The sequence below is a fragment of the Meleagris gallopavo genome, chromosome 8 (genome assembly GCF_000146605.3).
Source record: "Meleagris gallopavo isolate NT-WF06-2002-E0010 breed Aviagen turkey brand Nicholas breeding stock chromosome 8, Turkey_5.1, whole genome shotgun sequence".
NCBI lineage: Eukaryota > Metazoa > Chordata > Aves > Galliformes > Phasianidae > Meleagris > Meleagris gallopavo.
In genome coordinates this window covers 5,258,803-5,275,064 of record NC_015018.2, presented here as the reverse complement: position 1 = coordinate 5,275,064, position 16,262 = coordinate 5,258,803, and the positions used below count along the sequence as shown (strand labels likewise).

At 49.0% G+C, this 16,262-nt stretch overlaps 2 protein-coding genes across 4 annotated transcripts in view; both read left to right on the top strand.

Moving 5' to 3' along the window:
* The window catches only part of SNCG (synuclein gamma), a 7,971-nt gene extending 2,548 nt beyond the window's left edge, over positions 1–5,423 (top strand). Inside the window, exons 2-5 of one of the 2 annotated variants that reach the window (XR_004160454.1) lie at positions 384–425; positions 1,132–1,259; positions 3,985–4,147; positions 4,348–4,422. Coding sequence is in view for 1 of the 2 variants with exons in the window: in XM_010714181.3 (XP_010712483.1) it covers positions 384–425; positions 1,132–1,259; positions 4,348–4,422; positions 5,043–5,063 (266 nt within the window). In the remaining variant the exon portion in view is untranslated. Of the gene's footprint in view, positions 1–383; positions 426–1,131; positions 1,260–3,984; positions 4,148–4,347; positions 4,423–5,042 lie in introns of those variants that run through there. The other variant, XM_010714181.3, reaches the window with a different exon arrangement.
* A 933-nt stretch (positions 5,424–6,356) lies between these two features.
* ADIRF (adipogenesis regulatory factor) lies at positions 6,357–13,756 on the top strand. 2 transcript variants are annotated; one of them, XM_010714179.3, is made up of 4 exons: positions 6,357–6,596; positions 11,249–11,460; positions 12,820–12,882; positions 13,181–13,756. In XM_010714179.3, the coding sequence occupies exons 2-4, from the start codon at positions 11,400–11,402 to the stop codon at positions 13,285–13,287; spliced, it is 231 nt and encodes a 76-aa protein (XP_010712481.1). In that variant the 5' UTR covers positions 6,357–6,596; positions 11,249–11,399; the 3' UTR covers positions 13,288–13,756. The 2 variants fall into 2 exon arrangements, with proteins under 2 accessions (XP_010712481.1, XP_019473003.1); XM_019617458.2 differs by lacking the exon at positions 11,249–11,460 and having other exon boundaries at positions 6,361–6,596.
* Positions 13,757–16,262: the final 2,506 nt, after the last annotated feature.

The following is a 16,262-nucleotide window of genomic DNA, read 5'->3' as shown; positions in this document are numbered from 1 at the left end:
TTTCCTCTGCAGGGCGGCTCCGAGCCGCCGGCCGTGCCATCCCGTGCAGCGGAACGCGGCCCTGGCGGAGGCTGAAAGCGAAGTTTGCGCTCGTGCCACAACGAGACGCGCCTCTGCTCTGCGCGCACTTTATCGTGCGCAACGCACGCACGTGGAGGTGTTCAAGGCCGGGTTGGATGGGGCCCCGGGCAGCCTGGTGTAGTATTAAATGTGGAAATCGGTGGCCCTGCCTGTGATGGGGAGATTCGTGATCCTTGAGGTCCCTTCCAACCCAAGCCATTCTGTGATTGCCTCCAGTCAACTCTTTTTTTCATTTGGGAAATACAATTTATTTATGCTCGAACACTGATGGACAGCTTGTTCCTTCTTGTTCCCTCTCACAGGTACCAAAACCAAGGAAGGCGTAGTGCAGAGCGTGACCTCAGGTAAGCGCACCGCCCTGAGGGAGATGCAGATACCTGTCCTGTATTGCACAGCCCCATCGCTTCTGCCAAGTGGGGGATCCCCAGGGAATATGCGGGTCTGTGTGACCATCCATTCAGTGAACAGAGGAGCAATGGTTTGGATCTGACACTTGCAGTGCTCTTGGATGAGAGCAGGTCAAAAACAACCAGCAGATGTTACCTGGCAGACACAGCTGGTTTACAGCAGTTGTGCATTTCACAGAGACGAGCTTCCCAACATGCATGCCTGCACCAGTCCTGCTGGGCACAGCTGTGACCTGGGTAACTCCTGCTGGTCACAGGGGACCCTTCTGGGAGCCCCAAGCAGCTCTGCCTTGCAAGGAGAGCAACAAATACTTTCTTTGACCAGTTCCGTGACCAAATTACTGTTTTCTACCAGCTGCATTACATCAGACAGAACAAATGAAGAGTGCCTGTGGAGAGGCACACACAGCCTGCAGCACAAATACCTCATTTGCTTGACTGTCTCTTAGTATCTTACACTGAGTTTTTCAGTCTCCAATCGCACATGAAGGCTGAGTGGCTTAAGTGCTTGCGTTCCTCTGAGCAGCATTTCAGATGCTAGGCAAATTTTCTCCCTTGTCTCACTGCAACCATCTTATTGTGCCTTGCTTTAGCAGCCTCTGACAGCAGTGAGTTGACTGACTTTCTGTTGTTGAAATCCCAGTTGCTGAGAAGACCAAGGAGCAGGCCAATGTGGTGGGAGAGGCAGTGGTAGCCAGCGTGAACACAGTGGCCAACAAGACAGTAGAAGGAGCAGAGACCATCGTGGCCACTACAGGAGTTATAAAAAAGGTACGTTTGTGCCTTTGGTGGCCTGCAGGACAGAGCTTGTCTTTGGATTATGTTTTAAATATCTGCAACTGCTTACAATTGGTTTCACAGCAGGAAGCTCTGAGCTGGTTCAAGTGTGGAACTGAGGGCTGTGTGCCAGAGCAGGACAGTTCCTCAGGGAAGGCTTGTCTGCCTGTTAGACAGGACACTTACCAAGGGATAATGAGCAGTAGCAGCTTGCGTGTGAGGCTGGCTGGGGGTCTGGTGTGGGCAGCTTCTTGATGAGCCCGCTTGTTTTTACCCTCTTTTGAGAGTTGTGGTGAACATCACTGGTAGTGAGGCAAGCCAGGTTATTCACAGAACACCCAAACCCAGAATCAAAGCTAAGCGAGGCCGGCCAAAATGGGTTTAATTGTTCAGACAGTTTGCTGATGAATTTCCTGGCCTGAAAGCAAACCCATTGTGATGTGAAACAAAACTTCCACACACCGCATAAATCCTGAGAAAATAGCCCAACAAAAGTGGTTCTGAGTGACGCAAAACGTCCCCCTGAAAGCACGCAGAGAGGGCTCACACAGGAGAAGTGCTGAGCCCTGGGGATACGGTTAATCTCTGTTGTGCCAGGGAATGGTGGTGAGGCTGCAGGTATGCATGCGGTTGTCCCAATAGGCAGGGAGTGATGAGCCTTGAGTACCTTTGTGTGACCTAGACAGGAGAGGGAAGGACTGGCTGGCAGCACGAACCTGCTGCACTGACAGTGAGCTGCTGGTTTGGCCAGGAAATAGGGGCTGGGCAGCAGCAGAGCTCTGTTTGCTAATGGAAATGTGGCCAGGGACTGCCCCTCACAGCACCGGGCTCTGTAGTGTGTTTTAGAGGCCTGCTGGAAAAAAGGAAACCTTTTGACAGTGTGTGAAGGGTCTGTCTGTTTGGGAGGAGGTTTTTAAGGGTATTTTAGTTAAAAGATAACACACTCTTTCTGATTCGCACATTCTTTCTGATTCGCAAAGGAACAAGAACCATCAATACTGGGTTTTGTCCACAGCTCTGCACCCATCTCAGTGCCTGCAGTGGGCAGTGAGGATTCCAGTGAGACTGCCACCCATTGAGCATCCCCATCTCAGATGAGGATTGATTTTTTTTTTGTTTGTTTGCATGACACAGCAGAAAATCTGCTGCATTGCAGACACGGCGTGGCTGGGAACAAGCACGTGTGCATACACACACACTGAACCTCCCTGGGGGCAAGAGAGGGTTCCCCAGCGGTTCATGCTTCCCCATGGCTCTCCCTCCACCTCGACCGTCCCTACGTTTCCCTCCCATTTCTGTATGGCTCAGTTGTCAGCTTATCTCAGCACATCAGTTCTGACTGCTTTCTGTCTCGCCCCACAGAGCATGTCAGCAGGCGTCAGTCACTTGTGAGTGCTGAGCAGTCCCCTTGCTCCTCCCTGCACTGGGCCCAGCACACTTGTGGTGTGTCAGTGCTGTGGCTTTCCTAATAGCTGCACATTCAGAGTAGGAACAGTGTGTGTACACGGCCTTCATTCTGCTCAGATGAAGATGGTTGCACCAAAGGAACAAAAAGGTCATATACAGGAATCTTCCATAGTGTACGTATTCTGTATGAATATGTATACAAAATCCTGTAACTTCTGAGTTCAGCCACTGTGTGTCTCTCTTCTCAAGCCAAAAGATTCAAAAGATTCAGAATAGAAGAAAACAGCCCTTAGCAATCTAAATGAAAGGTTGTTTGTTTTTTTGTTGTTGTTGTTCTAAGTACTTCTGCTAAGACAGGATATTTCTGAGGAGAAAAAGATCTGTCTGCTTGCCGTTGAAGAACAGCGGTGCTGACTTGTTGCTCTGTGGTTGTATCATGCCTTTTCCTTAGACTCTTTTACCCCTTTTAATGAGAGGATGAATGTGATGAATGCTGACAGGCACTGCCCTGCGACCCAAGGTGGGCACCCATCAATTTCTGCTCCTTAGCCACAGCACAGACCCTTCCCTAGCGTGTTCCCCCAGCCCATCACCCAGACCCCATCCTGCTGGTGCCTGCCTGTGCCTGCTGTTCTGGGCCGGGTGGGAGCGCGTGAGAAAGCGGTAGCCAGAAGAACTCCTCAGCACAGGTTGACATCTCTCCATCCTGTGATTGTGCTGGTTCCTGCCGCTGCTGCTCGGGAAAACTCTCAGGGAGCACGGTTGCTTCCGTTTCTATAAATAGAGGTGAGTCACCATTACCCTGCTGCAGTGCGGTCTTGGCAATGCACAGCTGAACAGACACAACAAGCAGCCCAAGTTCTGAGTGGGGGATGTGCCCACCCCACTCCTTTGGGTGCAGCTTCCTGAGCACAGATCAGCCTCCCTGTATTTACTCATTGACAGAAGGCAGCGAAGTGACCCAAGCAGCATTATGGTGTCCCCCAGCAGCCTTAGCTCCCACTTTGTTGGGTTATTGGTATCCATCATGCGTGTGGTTTTATGTCATCAGATCACCTGGGCTCCAAGCTAAACAAGCCCAGTTCCCTCAACCTTTCCTCATAGGAGAGGTGCAGCAGCCCTCTGATCATCTTCATGGCCCTCCTCTGGACCCGCTCCAAGAGCTCTGTGTCTTGTGTTGGGGGCCCCCAGCCTGGACACGGTACTCCAGATGGGGCCTCACAAGAGCCGAGTAGAGAGGAGCCAAGTCAGAGGATGTGGCAGTAATTATCCCAGCTAATGATGCAACGCAAATGAAGGGCACATTTCCTAGGGAAGAAGCCCCACTGTGCTTGTCGTGAGGAGCATCCACAGATGGACTGATGGTTCTCAGAAGGCTGGGGACAGTGCCTGACGCTGCGATAGATGCTGTTTCTGTGCTGTTGTATGCATCCGTCTCCCCTAGGAGCCACATGGAGACAGCAGCCTGCAGCAGGGTGGGTGCTCAGAGTGAGTCACAATTGTGTTTGATCTCAGACACACGAAAGAAAATGCCAGATAAAGAACAAGATTGACCAGATGCTAAACACGGTGTTCTGTTTGTTTGTGTAACTATGGGGTTGCTGTGCGCGGCCTGCTCAGCCTGTCCCAGGCGGGTGATGGCAGCCGAGGCCAACGTCTCCCTTGTGCCTTGCAGGAGGACCTGGCTCCGCAGCAGCCGGCGGCTGAGGGAGAGCCAGCTGCACCAGGGAGCACAGAAGGTGGCGGAGAGGTAAGGCTGTGCTGAGCTCTGCTCCCTGCCATCCCCACCGTAGCTATTCTGCGGGGCTGGGTTTCCCTCTGTGCTATGGTGACCGTAGGCTTGCTGCACGTGAAGCCCATCGGCATTCCCATTCTCATCAGTTGTTTGGTAAAGCTCAGAGGTTCTCCGTGTTTTGCTGCTTCCTTTATCAGGACCAGGAGGTTGCCATGAGTGGTAGACTTTTGAGATTGTCAGCTGCTGCTTCATTTTGGCTTATTTTGGAACATGAACACACACAGAATAACTGATGTCTTCCTTTGGTTTCCTCAATCACATGGACTAGCTTTTCCCTGTTCTCAACCAGAGTTTAGAAGAATGAACACAAGTTAGATTCTGCCAAATTTAAGCTATTTATTTTATTTTATTTTTAACCTACTGTTGCTACAATGCCCTCTTAAAGCCAAATGCCAGCTTTGGGTCCCATCTGAGCCCTTGAACAAGGGCAGTGGAGCTCTCATTGCCCAAATGGACAGACAGTCTCCTGGTGCTCTGTCCTTTACTGGCTCAGCCTGAAGAATTATGCTCCTAGTATCGCTTATATACGTTTTGTCAAAATGTGTAACTGTTTTCCTGTCTTACTTCTCTCACAGGGTGAAAATGAAGGCAATTAATCAACTTCTGTCTCAAAAGTTGGAATCCCAAGGGCATACATGGAAATACTAGCTGACACTGCAGCAGGGACAGCCTGCACTCAGCACTGTAGTCTTTCACTCACCTCATTAATCTTAATATACAACGTAAGTCAGCTCCTGGTTGTAAAGAGAGGGTGACACTGTACTGGGGGCTCCCCCCCCAACTCCCCCACGTCCTTCGTGGCTTCCTGACCCCCAGCTTTGCGTGTTCTGGTGCTCCGGTTTGTTTTAGTGGGCTCACTGATCCATGGCTCATGTCCACCACCACTGGCACTTGGGGTCTCTAGGTATTGTGGAGTTTATTTTTTATTTTAACTAATAAAAAAAGTGTTTGAACAAGTTTTTTCTTATGTCAGTTTAATTTGCGTGGTTTAGATATTGGTCCTGCCAAGCTGAGGAGCTCTTCCCATGCAAACATGCCATTAAAATACAGGAGGCATCTCTAGACCATAAGGGCCTTAGTAATGGCATCAGTGAGGGAAATAATGAAAACTTGATATTTCTGAAGGCGGTGGTACGGATAGGCCAGCTGTCTGTCTGTTAGGGTTGAAAAAATAGAGACTTTTGCTTCTGAAGTAAATAGAATATTAAGTAAATAGAAGCTATTCACTTTTTAAGAATGTCCTTGTGTTTAAGAGGTTGCATGTGAGGGGAAATTGGAAAAAAATGGGCTTTTATAAAGGAATGTGAAAGTCATATGGAGCTCAGCTGGCATTTGTTGTTTGCTGTGTACCCTGCACCCAGCAGAGCATGAAAGAAGACATCTCCTGATGTCTTTGAGTATGTAATGATGGAAACATGATGGGCACAAACTGGTGAGATCTGACGTGTGTGACTGCAGGTCCAGGCAGGAGGGCTGTGGCGAGGTGGGTCTAGTGGCATGTTTCAGAGCAGAACTCATGGTTGAAAAAAGATTTTAAAATGCATCAATCTGTATAAATCTAAAAATGCTGGGTTATTCACTGACAGGCAGAGCACCCCTGGATTCAAGAAAAGCCAGCGTGAACTGCAGGGATTGGGCTGCTTGAAATCAGAATACCAGCATTCATTGAGGTGCATAATGATGGAGCTGCTGGAGGTATTGCAGGAGAGACTTGCTGTAGCATGAAAGGGTGTAGCAAGTGAGGTATCGGCCTCTCTCACTTATTAGCTCTACATATAAGACACTGCCTTGCTGAGAGCACAGGATTTCCATTGCAGTGGGTATTTGATCTCCACAAGGGCAGAGAACCAAAGAGCACTGTCAGAGGTAACAAGGTCCCTCAAAGGCAGCTGTGACTCACAGGTGCACACTCTTCTCTGGTGCTCTGCAAAGCATTCTCGGAATTGCCAATTAGAATAACAAAACTCAATCACAGAGTAAGGGACAGAAGGGGTGGTGATGCTCACACCCAGCAGCAGGAGGCTGGGGAGAGGCAGGAAAATAAGTTCCTGGTCTGTAGCTTTGCTTTATGGTGGTGCAGCTGTATGTCCTGCTGGGCACAAGAGGAAGAGGAGCACGCAGGAAAGCAGGTATGTGTGCTGAGCCAGCCTGTGATTCAAAATAAGGGGAAAGCCACTCCCCAAATGCCTGTTCTCTCTTATAGGCTTTGCCGTCGCCCAAAGCAACTTAACACAGGAAAACTGAAACTGCAAAGTGAGAAGAGCAGAAGCACTGCTCTGCAGCAGTGAGCTCTGTGCTCGTGAGAGAAGCTCTCAGCATGCCACTTGTGGACGCTGCAGCACTGTTTTTCCTGTGGGAAGGAAATGATGTAACTGATGTTTACATACCTGTAGCTCGATCTGTAATCCTGAAAGCGTTGCTCAATTATTGCATAAATACCTGAATGTGGGCAGCTTTCTGGGCAGGCAGGGTTCAGCCCCTGCTGCTAGGTGCTCACGTGCCTCGCGCAAGGCCGTCGCCAGCCTTACAATGGGAGACTGGAACACGGTCGCCCTGTGTAACCCTGCCATGTCAGGCAGCCTCCATTTCTTCCCAGTGCTGCCTTAGGCCGGCCTCAGCCTGGATGAAGAGAGCAGAAGGCACAGCCTGTGCTGAGGCAAAAGGAGTGAGAGCATGTCCCTGAAGGCAGAAGGGTCTGCCCTGCAGGGAGCTAAGAGCAATTAATTTTTTATTAAATGTTGCATGTGTCTGGAAGGCTAATTTAGCTTATCTAGAACAGCTTTAGTTTGATCTTTTATATGAGTGATGCATGACTTAGTGTAACTCCATCTTTCCATCAGCAAATAGATCTATTTGTTGAGGTAAAATCACGTTACTGTGCTTACCTGGCTGCTGCAAACACAATCCCCAAACCCCAGTCCTGGTGAAAGTAAAATTGAACAAAGAAAAAGAAACAAATATAAACACTTCCCACTTAATTAACCTTGTTTGACCGTTTTCATGTGTAAAACATGAGCTCTAGCTGTGACCAAGGGCCTCTCACCCATACTGGGTGATGCAGGCAGGAAGGCTTGTGTTACTGCTGTATGGCAGGGTGCTCAGAGGCGTGTTCTGCCATGGATGAGGTGGGAACAGAGTTAGAGCAATTCCTATTTTCCCTGCAGCACCTTACATGTGGCTCAGAATGACTCCAGGCTACATGGGCTGAAAGGTGCCAGCTGGCTCCAGGCACAGCCATGGTTCGCTAAGGAGCAGGTGTTTGGGGTTTCTTTCTTTCTCTTTAGAGCAGACAACACACTGCTCACCAAAGGTCATGCTATGGAGGTACTAGACTAGGGAGCACAGATACAGAGCAGTCTGGGCAGCCAGGCAGGGAGCATCCAGGCGGGACAGGCTGCATCACCAGAGGGGAGAGTTGGTGGTAATGCTTTCCCACACCTCAGCTCTGGCCATGCAGAGTAACTTCTAGAACAGCCCAAAATGACGAGGAAACCTCAGCATGCGGCTCTGCCTGCAGCGTGGTGCCGTGGCTGGCATTATCCAGGGTCTGACTGCAGCCTCAGCAAATGCAGGGGACTGAATGAGGCAAAAGTCCAAACTAACCTGCCACCCGTAGGCAGTTCAATTCGACCTTGCAACACATGGAGTGATGCAACTCAGCCCAGGAAACCCATTCAGGAAGAGTTAATCCATAGAAATAAGAGGAATAGAAAGCTGTAGATGTGCTCAGAGGCTGGAGCAGTGGGCCAGTACCATCAGAAATCAAGAGACTGGAGCACAAAGGCATTTGTGTTGGCATTTGGCTTTCAAAATGTATTCAAAATACTTTATAATACTCTGCCCCACCCCTAGGATTTCTTTTTCTGAGACAGCACAATTGAGAGCTGACAAGCAAAATGAGCGATCCCACAGTACTTGCTGGTTGGATCTGTCAGGTGAGGGATTGATCACCTCTATGATGGTTACAGGCTATTGACAGTGTACAACAGAGTCAAAGTGAAGTCTGGGACGAATGAAGTGAACAGGCTATTGAAAAAATCATGTTTTCACCCAGGCATACAGGACAGGTTAAGTTATTTGGAGAAATACTTATTCTGGTAGATGAAAAGCTGGACGTGAACCAGCAGTGTGTGCTCGCAGTCCCAGAAGGCCAAGAGTATCCTGAGATGCATGAAAAGAACAGTGGGTAGAAGGGAGAGTGAGAGGATTGTTCCTCTCTGCTCTGCCCTTGTGAGGCCCCATCTAGAGTCCTGCATCCAGATCTGGGGTACCCAACACGAGAAAGGCACAGAGCTGTTGGAACGGGTCCAGAGGAAGGCCACAAGGGTGCTCAGAGGACTGGAACACCTCTCTTATGAGGAAGATTGAGGGAACTAGGCTTGGTTAGTTTGGAGAAGTCACTGGGGAGACTTTGCTCTGGCTTTCAGTACCTGAAGGGAGCTTATAAGCAGGAGGGGAACTGATTTTTTACATAGTCTGATAGTGATAAGACAATGGGGAAATGGCTTTAAACTGAAAGAGGGGAGATTTAGATTAGATGTTAGGAAGAAATTCTTTACTCAGAGGGCAGTGAGGCACTGGCGCTGCTGCTGTGCAGAGAAGCTGTGCGTGCCCTATTCCTGGAGGTGTTCAAGGGTAGGCTGGATGGGACCCTGAGCAGCCTGAGATGCTGGGTCACAGCCCTGTCCATGGCAGAACGCTTGGACTGGTTGGTCTTAAGGTCCCCTCCAACCTAAACCATTCTGTGATTCAAAAAGCAATGTTATCTCACAAAGTAAATAAAGATGATGCATTACATTCCAATAATTTTCTGACACAGCTTCATAACTCTGCAAGCTGGCTAATGTACAGACCTCTTAGTCCTGTCATGTGGGACTCTTTATAATGTGTAGAAGTGTGGAAATTGTAGGGTATATATTAGATGGGATTTCTATGTGATAGGGTACATATCAGTGCCATATGACTATTTCTTCTACTCTGGTTTATATTATAGTGACCTCACATGTCAGCTTGCAGTTTTCTTTCTTTGGTTTTGAGCTTAGCATTTTTGTTTGGTTGGAATTAGGATAATTATATTAAGGATAAGAATTATATTACTATAGGAGCCATGCTATGCTCTCTCTAAAATAGTATTATAACACAAGGCATGTTTTATGTTCCATACAAGCATGCAGTGTTGTGAACATTACCCAAACTGCTTTTCTCCCCTCTGGGCAGACTCCACAGCCAGAGCCAGTGGGGCCCTTGAGCTGAAATCCCAGTGGCACAGATGAGGGGGAGGACATCCAGACAGTGAGGGTCCGAGCATCTCTCTTGGAGCTGTGGTGGCCCTGGTGGATGGTGGAAGCTTCAGGCTTCTCTCATGCTTTCACTAACACAACTCTGCACAAAATTAACAGAGGTGGCAGCAGTACAGCTGAGAGTGCTGAAAACTGGCGAGATCTGCCTATTTGAGGCAGTTTTGTCGTTGCTAGGATTTCAGATTTGAGCAAGACAAGTGGGCCTATGTTAATGCTTTTGGAAAAAAATTGCCAAGAGACCCAAAATATTCGGTTTCTTTTATCAGAGGTTTTGCAAAGCCAACAACAAAACTGTTTGGAAAAAAAGAAGTCAGCAAGGAATTGAGGAAGGTTCGTGATAGGAATGCATAACTGAAATATTAATGGCCCTGTCTGGGAGGAAGAGGGATCACTGTCTGAAGTAACAGAGAAGCAGTACCAGTGGTGCTTCAACCAGAAGTTGAAAAGCACTCTGCACAGTGCCAGCCAGGCTGATGGCATGGAGGGGAGCGGTTGTGTTCAGGCTTGTTTTCTGCTGCTCAGGCTCACTTGGGTACTAATGAAGCACTGAGCTTACAAGAGCTGTCACTTCCCACCCTAGCTTACCCACGGTGTCTTGTTCTCGTGCCCATTTCCCACCAAAAAGCTTTATTCAGGAAGATGAATGTGGGTATGAGTGTGAACATCTGAACCAGGCGCTTTGTGAACTGGAATGCAGTAATGAGGAGTTGGAGCCCCTCCGCTGGCAGAGCCCTGGCCCTGCTCTGTCTGAGCACAGTGGTTTATTGGTGCAAAGTTTCTTTGTCTGCAGGATTGGTGACAGAAAACACACATTTCAAAGGCTGGCAGGGACACGTGAGATGCCACTTTTATTCAAGCAGTGATGTTAGGTAAGGAAATGATTTTAAACAATATTGCTATACCAATCAAATCAGTAATACAAAGTTATACTAGTAGACAGGCTTTGCTGTTTGGACTTGTTTTTTCCCTTCCCCAAGGACTGCCAAAGCTGATCCAGATGCCCTTCCCCCCAGCCTGGCACGGCCTCCAGCAGTGCTGGCTTCTTGCGACCCAGCAGGAGCTGATAAATGGGAAGTTGTATAAAGACTCAGGTAATTAGGGCTTTCACAATCAGAGAGTATTGCATGTGACCAGAAAAGTGCACTGTGATTAAAGATGCTAAAACCCAAAGGAAGTTGGGGCTGCAGCTGCCTCCAGGTGTGAGCCCACCAGTATGTTCGTGGAAGGAACAGGCAGCAGCCTGGGCAGGGTGAGTGCAGGATGTGCTCAGGGGCTGCTGCTGCAGTACTTTTCCAGAGCTCTTTGTGAGGAGTTCAGTGGTTTCTGTCTGCTTTGGTGGAATGAGATATTTTTGCTTTGATTTTTAAAAACAACAAACTTATAGGCAAAGACAATGCAATGAAGCAGAAATCTCCACCTGGGCGCACCCTCTTTGGGAAGGGTAAAGACATCTGTTTAGAATTTCAGCTCTCATTCCTCAGGTTCAAACCCCACCCATAGCACCAACCGTCCCCAGAGCACCATCAGGACTCCTGGCACACACATAAAGGCAGACGGGCCAGGACATCCCTGGCAGTGTGCTGCGCATCTCTGGGTGTTGGACTTCTTGTGGCAGAGGCATCAGGAGCCACCATGTCAGGCAGAGGCTTCCAGGGGCTGAAGGAGCAGGCAGAAGGAGCCGCAAAAGATGCTGGTAAGGAGGATGAACATCACTGTCTATGTGCAGGGGGTCAGTAGCTGCTTTCAGCTACGGAAACCTAAATCTGAAGCTATGCTGCTAGCTCCGTCGGAGTTGATAAGACCTCCAGTTCACCACCACCAATACAGACTGGGCCATAAAGATCCCGGTGAAGAGCTGCTGCCCTGCTGGTGAGCAGGTCACACTGAGGCAGGGCATGGCTTTTCCTTCCCTCTCTGTTCCTGGGGCTACATTCGGCCCCAGGTGCAGTTCCAGATCTCAGCTGGACACAGGCAGCCCCCACCAGCCCACAGAGCTCTGCTGAGCATGTCAGCCTCCAGCTGTCCCCATACAGATTCTGAACTGGGTGGGTTGGGAGCTCTGGAGCCTTTCTTGGTGGTAATAACCTTTTGCGTGTAGCATTGCATCGCTCACTGGGGTCTTTTTTCATGCTATGTGGAGTGTTCTAAGCTGCTCTGCTTCCAAGAGCTGCAGTTTGCCCTTACTGTTTGCTGCTTGGCTTGAATACCAATGCCTGCTGGTGATACCTATATTGATTGCAATGCACTGTCTGAAACAAAAAATACAAGTGTGTTCCTGCTGTATTCTTCTTCATCACTGACCACCAGATTTTGCAGGGTTTACAAACCTCTGCGTATGTTTCTGCCATAAGTATTCCCACGTTGTAGAACCACGTACTGTGCACTGGGAGCCAACCTTGCTGTGCAATATGTAACAGCTTCTCCTTTAAATGAAACAAATCACTGTGTGCACAGCTCATGATAGCACATAATTTACAGAGTGTGTGTGCAGACCATTCCTTTAGCAGAGGAGATAAGATAGCTGTCACTTCTCCTGCAGCCACCACCATCTTATATTTTGTGCAGCATCTCACTCTTTTAATGCTTTATTTTCTGCAGCTGATCCTCTCTGGTGCTAGCTCCCGCTTCTCTGTGTGCTTATTTAGATCTCTGGAAAGTCTCCCTTTTCCTGCCTGTTCTTTTAAATGTGTTTTATTCCCATTTGAAAAAAGGCACTGTACCCAAGCAGCCCATGAGGACAGTGCATGTGAGACCAAATATCTCCAGGGCCAATAACCTCTAAAAATCCATAAAAGCAAGTGTAGGGCAAAGTAAGCAACTTCACAGCCAAATGTCTCCCTCCAGCTCACTGCTAACCTCTGCTTCTTCTTCTCCTTATATTTTTATCTTCTTTCGTGTCCAGCTCCCAGGGACTGCTGATCCATCCCACAGCAGCCCCCGCATTCACCACATGCCCATGAGTGAAACCCCACAGCCCGGGCTGCATCTCTAGCAGGGACACAATCTGTCTGTAACCGGCATGTGGAAATGAACCTTTTGTCCTTAATTACAGCGAGTGCGTTGGGACAGGCCACTCAGGATGCAGTCAGCCAGATTACAGATGCCGGCCAGAAAGGTAGGTTTGGTGACCATTTTGACCTTTCACAACACCGACGGGAAAAGATTGTTCCTTGGTAGCTTTGCTCACCAGCAGATGTCCCTCAGCAAATGGCTTGCCTCCAGCTGCTGTGCCTCATGCACAGCACTGAGCCCTGTGCCCGTTTCTTATCACTAGACACTGGCAAGAGATGCCTCTGTATTTTTATAGAGGAAACATTTTCCCACCTCCCCTCCCCATCATAAATACTGAATGAACTAGTTTTCACTTTTTTCAGGCTTTCCGCTCACATGTTGCATTTTTCCCTCTCTTCCAGCTGTGGATAAAGCTTGTAAGACAGCACAGGATGGTGTAGAAAAAGCAGCTGGGCAAGCTGCAGAAGCAGTGTCTGGCTTTGGAAAAAGATGTGGATTTAAGAAATGATGTTGATGTAAGCAAACGGTACTGCATGTCAAATCCATCTTCGCAATTCCCAACTCCTCTGTGTAGAAAGCGAAAGCTGTCTGAGATCTGGATAACTACTCTCTCCCCACATACAAAATCATAAGGCAGAATGCTCTCCTCACCCTTTCCACAGGAAAAACGCATCTCAGTGTATCTTGTAACATCTGCTCTCACCATGTTCTGTTCAAAGTGGACTATAAGGCTTCAGCAGTGTTACTGCCCTGCTCTTGTAGCATGCAATAGTGATTGCCACATCCGTTGAATGTACTCACAAAAACAGCAGAACTGGTACTATTCTGGAATACAGGAATATCCACATGATTAAACCAGATTCCCTTCCAGTAATTGAAAGTTAAGCTGCTGTTGTATTTCATGTCAGTTGTCCGCTTATTCCATTTTGCTGTATTTTCAGATTAACGTAAATAAAATTACAATTAAGATTTCCACCCCTCAGAAATACATCTCTTCATTACGTCCTTGTGTTGTATCATTGGGCTTCCTCTAAAGGACAATGCCATGTCCTGCAGATCTCTTTTGCTTTTGATTGCTGGCTTGATGAATGATGGCTGTTTATGAGGGTGGATAGTGACAGGATAAGGAGAATGATTTTAAACTGAGCCAGGGGAGGTTTAGGTTAGATATTAGGATGAAGTTTTTCACACAGAGGGTGGTGAGGCACTGTTCACAGGTTGCCCAAGGAGGCTGTGGATGCCCCATCCCTGGAGGCATTCAAGGCCAGGCTGGATGTGGCTCTGAGCAGCCTGGTCTGCTGGTTGGTGACCCTGCACATAGCAGGGGGGTTGAAACCAGATGGTCACTGTGGTCCTTTTCACCTCAGGCCATGCTATGATATGATTCTATGATATGGCCACCCACAAGGCAGGTGGGTGCTGCACTGCTGCATGCTCTGCTAGTGGTGAGCCAGGCATGGCTGGCACGGCACTGCAGGTCCCATGACAGAGCAGGGGTGGGTGCCTGCTGCTCCTGTCTGCGCCTGTTAGCAGCCAGCCCCAGTTTTTTTCTGCCCTAATGCACAGCACATCCACTGCTCCACCTCATGAAGGCATCAAGAAACCGGGCAGCATGGGCAGGTTCAGACAGCACTGCCTCACAGCCCTCAACCAGGAGCTGGGGGTGGTAGGGCTATGGAGAGAACTGACCTTCACTAATGCAGCCCTGGAAAATGGCCGCTCACCACTGGCATGGGGATTGGCTGTGGGCTACCCAGGGATTGCACATGCTGAAAACCCTCAGAGGAACCTATAGGTGATACATCACCAGTGAGTAAACATAGTCCAGGGCTTTGCACAGCATCCCAGTGCAATGCCCACAGTCATTTAAAGCTCTAAAAGCCTAAATATTTACCCAAGTGCATGCTCACAGAAAAAGTGCTGCACTATTGCACTCAGTTACTGGGCAACACTCCACAGTACTTAATTATTTAGTGCTTTCCATGGTTACTTCCCCAATGGTGAAATCTTCAGAGAGCAATCACTCAGGCTTGGAATTTCACAGTGCCGTGCTGTGTTTGTGGTGGCCCACACACAGGTCTTCAGAGTACCTTACTTTCTGCAAAGCACTGCTCGGTCCGCATTACCAAGACCCAAGCAGTTATGGTGGTTTGTTTCTCAGCAGAACAGTTACCTTAGAAAACAGATACCATTCCCATTGCTTTGTGCTTGTGGAGCAGACCTTTGTCATGCAGTTTCCATGTCCCTGCAGCACTCTCACTGGATGCATCCCAGCACAGTGCAGGGTGGGACACACACATCACAGCCCATTTGTCCCGAGGACAGATGCTGTTGCACAGGCACCCGTGAATCTGAGTCACTTGCTGGCAAGATTTCTAGATCTAAACTGTAGATCTTTGCTCCACAAATGCAGTCATAGCTTTGTTCACAGTGCTCTTTGGCCTTAAAGCATTCGGGTTCTCCCTCCCCTATGCATCACAGAGGTGTCTGAGTCACAGCCAGGACAATAAGTTCCCATCTCACCCAATAGCTCCAGATGGCGCATGAAAGCCAAGCAGCCAGTTATAGCCCTTGCCAACTCACGTGCCGCGGCCCAGAGGGACACATGAACTTATCTGACACCTGAGCTCTCACATTTCCTCCCATTTGCTCCTGAGTGTGCCCTCAGCAGTCAGAGCCTTGAGGTGCCACGCAAAGGGGATTTGGGCACCTTGCCTGTGTGGGCCAGCGCTGCCATTAAATGCCTGAGGGCTATTGAGGAATTGAGTTTGTGAGCGCCCTGTGCCGCTGCATGGTGTGGCCAAGCGTGCATGCTCAGCACAGGGAGCAGCTCCGGCCTTTGGCTGTGATTGCAGCAGCGTGTCTGCTCAGGGTCATCGCCATCGGCAGTAGGACTGAGGACATCTTGGCCTATAGTCCAAAATGATGACCTGTCAGAACCCAGTCCACTCTCTCAGCTGTTCATAATAACTTCTCATAGAATCACAGAATAATTAGGGTTGAGACCTCTAAGATCATCAGGGCCAGCCTTCGATCTGTCCCCACCATGCCCATTGACCACGTCCTTCAGTGCCACACCTCCTTGTTTCTTGAGCACCTCCAGGGATGGTGACTCCACCACCTCCCTGGGCCGCCTCTGCCAATGCATCACCACTCATTCTGAGAAGAAATTTTCCTAATATCCAACCTGAATCTCCCCTGACGCTTAGAATCATAGAATCACCAAGGTTGAAAAAGACCCCCAAGATCACCCAGTCCAACTGCCCAACTACCACTAGTATTTCCCTTCTAAACCATGTCCCTTAGCACAACATCTAAACCCAGAAGTTGTGGTTCTGTTCAATGCCAACAGTGACAAGTGACAAGAGCCCGAGCTTGCTGCTGGCTGTGGGACCCACTGCCCTCACCATCAGCTGTCACCATCAGCAAGTGAGGCAGCAGCACAGAGCCAGGAAATTGCCATTTCCTGAACATGGATCTGGC

Coding starts and splice junctions, on each gene's coding strand:
- ADIRF (XM_010714179.3), top strand. CDS start 11,400: ATGTCAGGCAGAGGCTTCCAGGGGCTGAAGGAGCAGGCAGAAGGAGCC. Junction 11,461..12,819: donor AGGAGCCGCAAAAGATGCTG/GTAAGGAGGATG, acceptor CCTTAATTACAG/CGAGTGCGTTGGGACAGGCC. Junction 12,883..13,180: donor TACAGATGCCGGCCAGAAAG/GTAGGTTTGGTG, acceptor CCTCTCTTCCAG/CTGTGGATAAAGCTTGTAAG.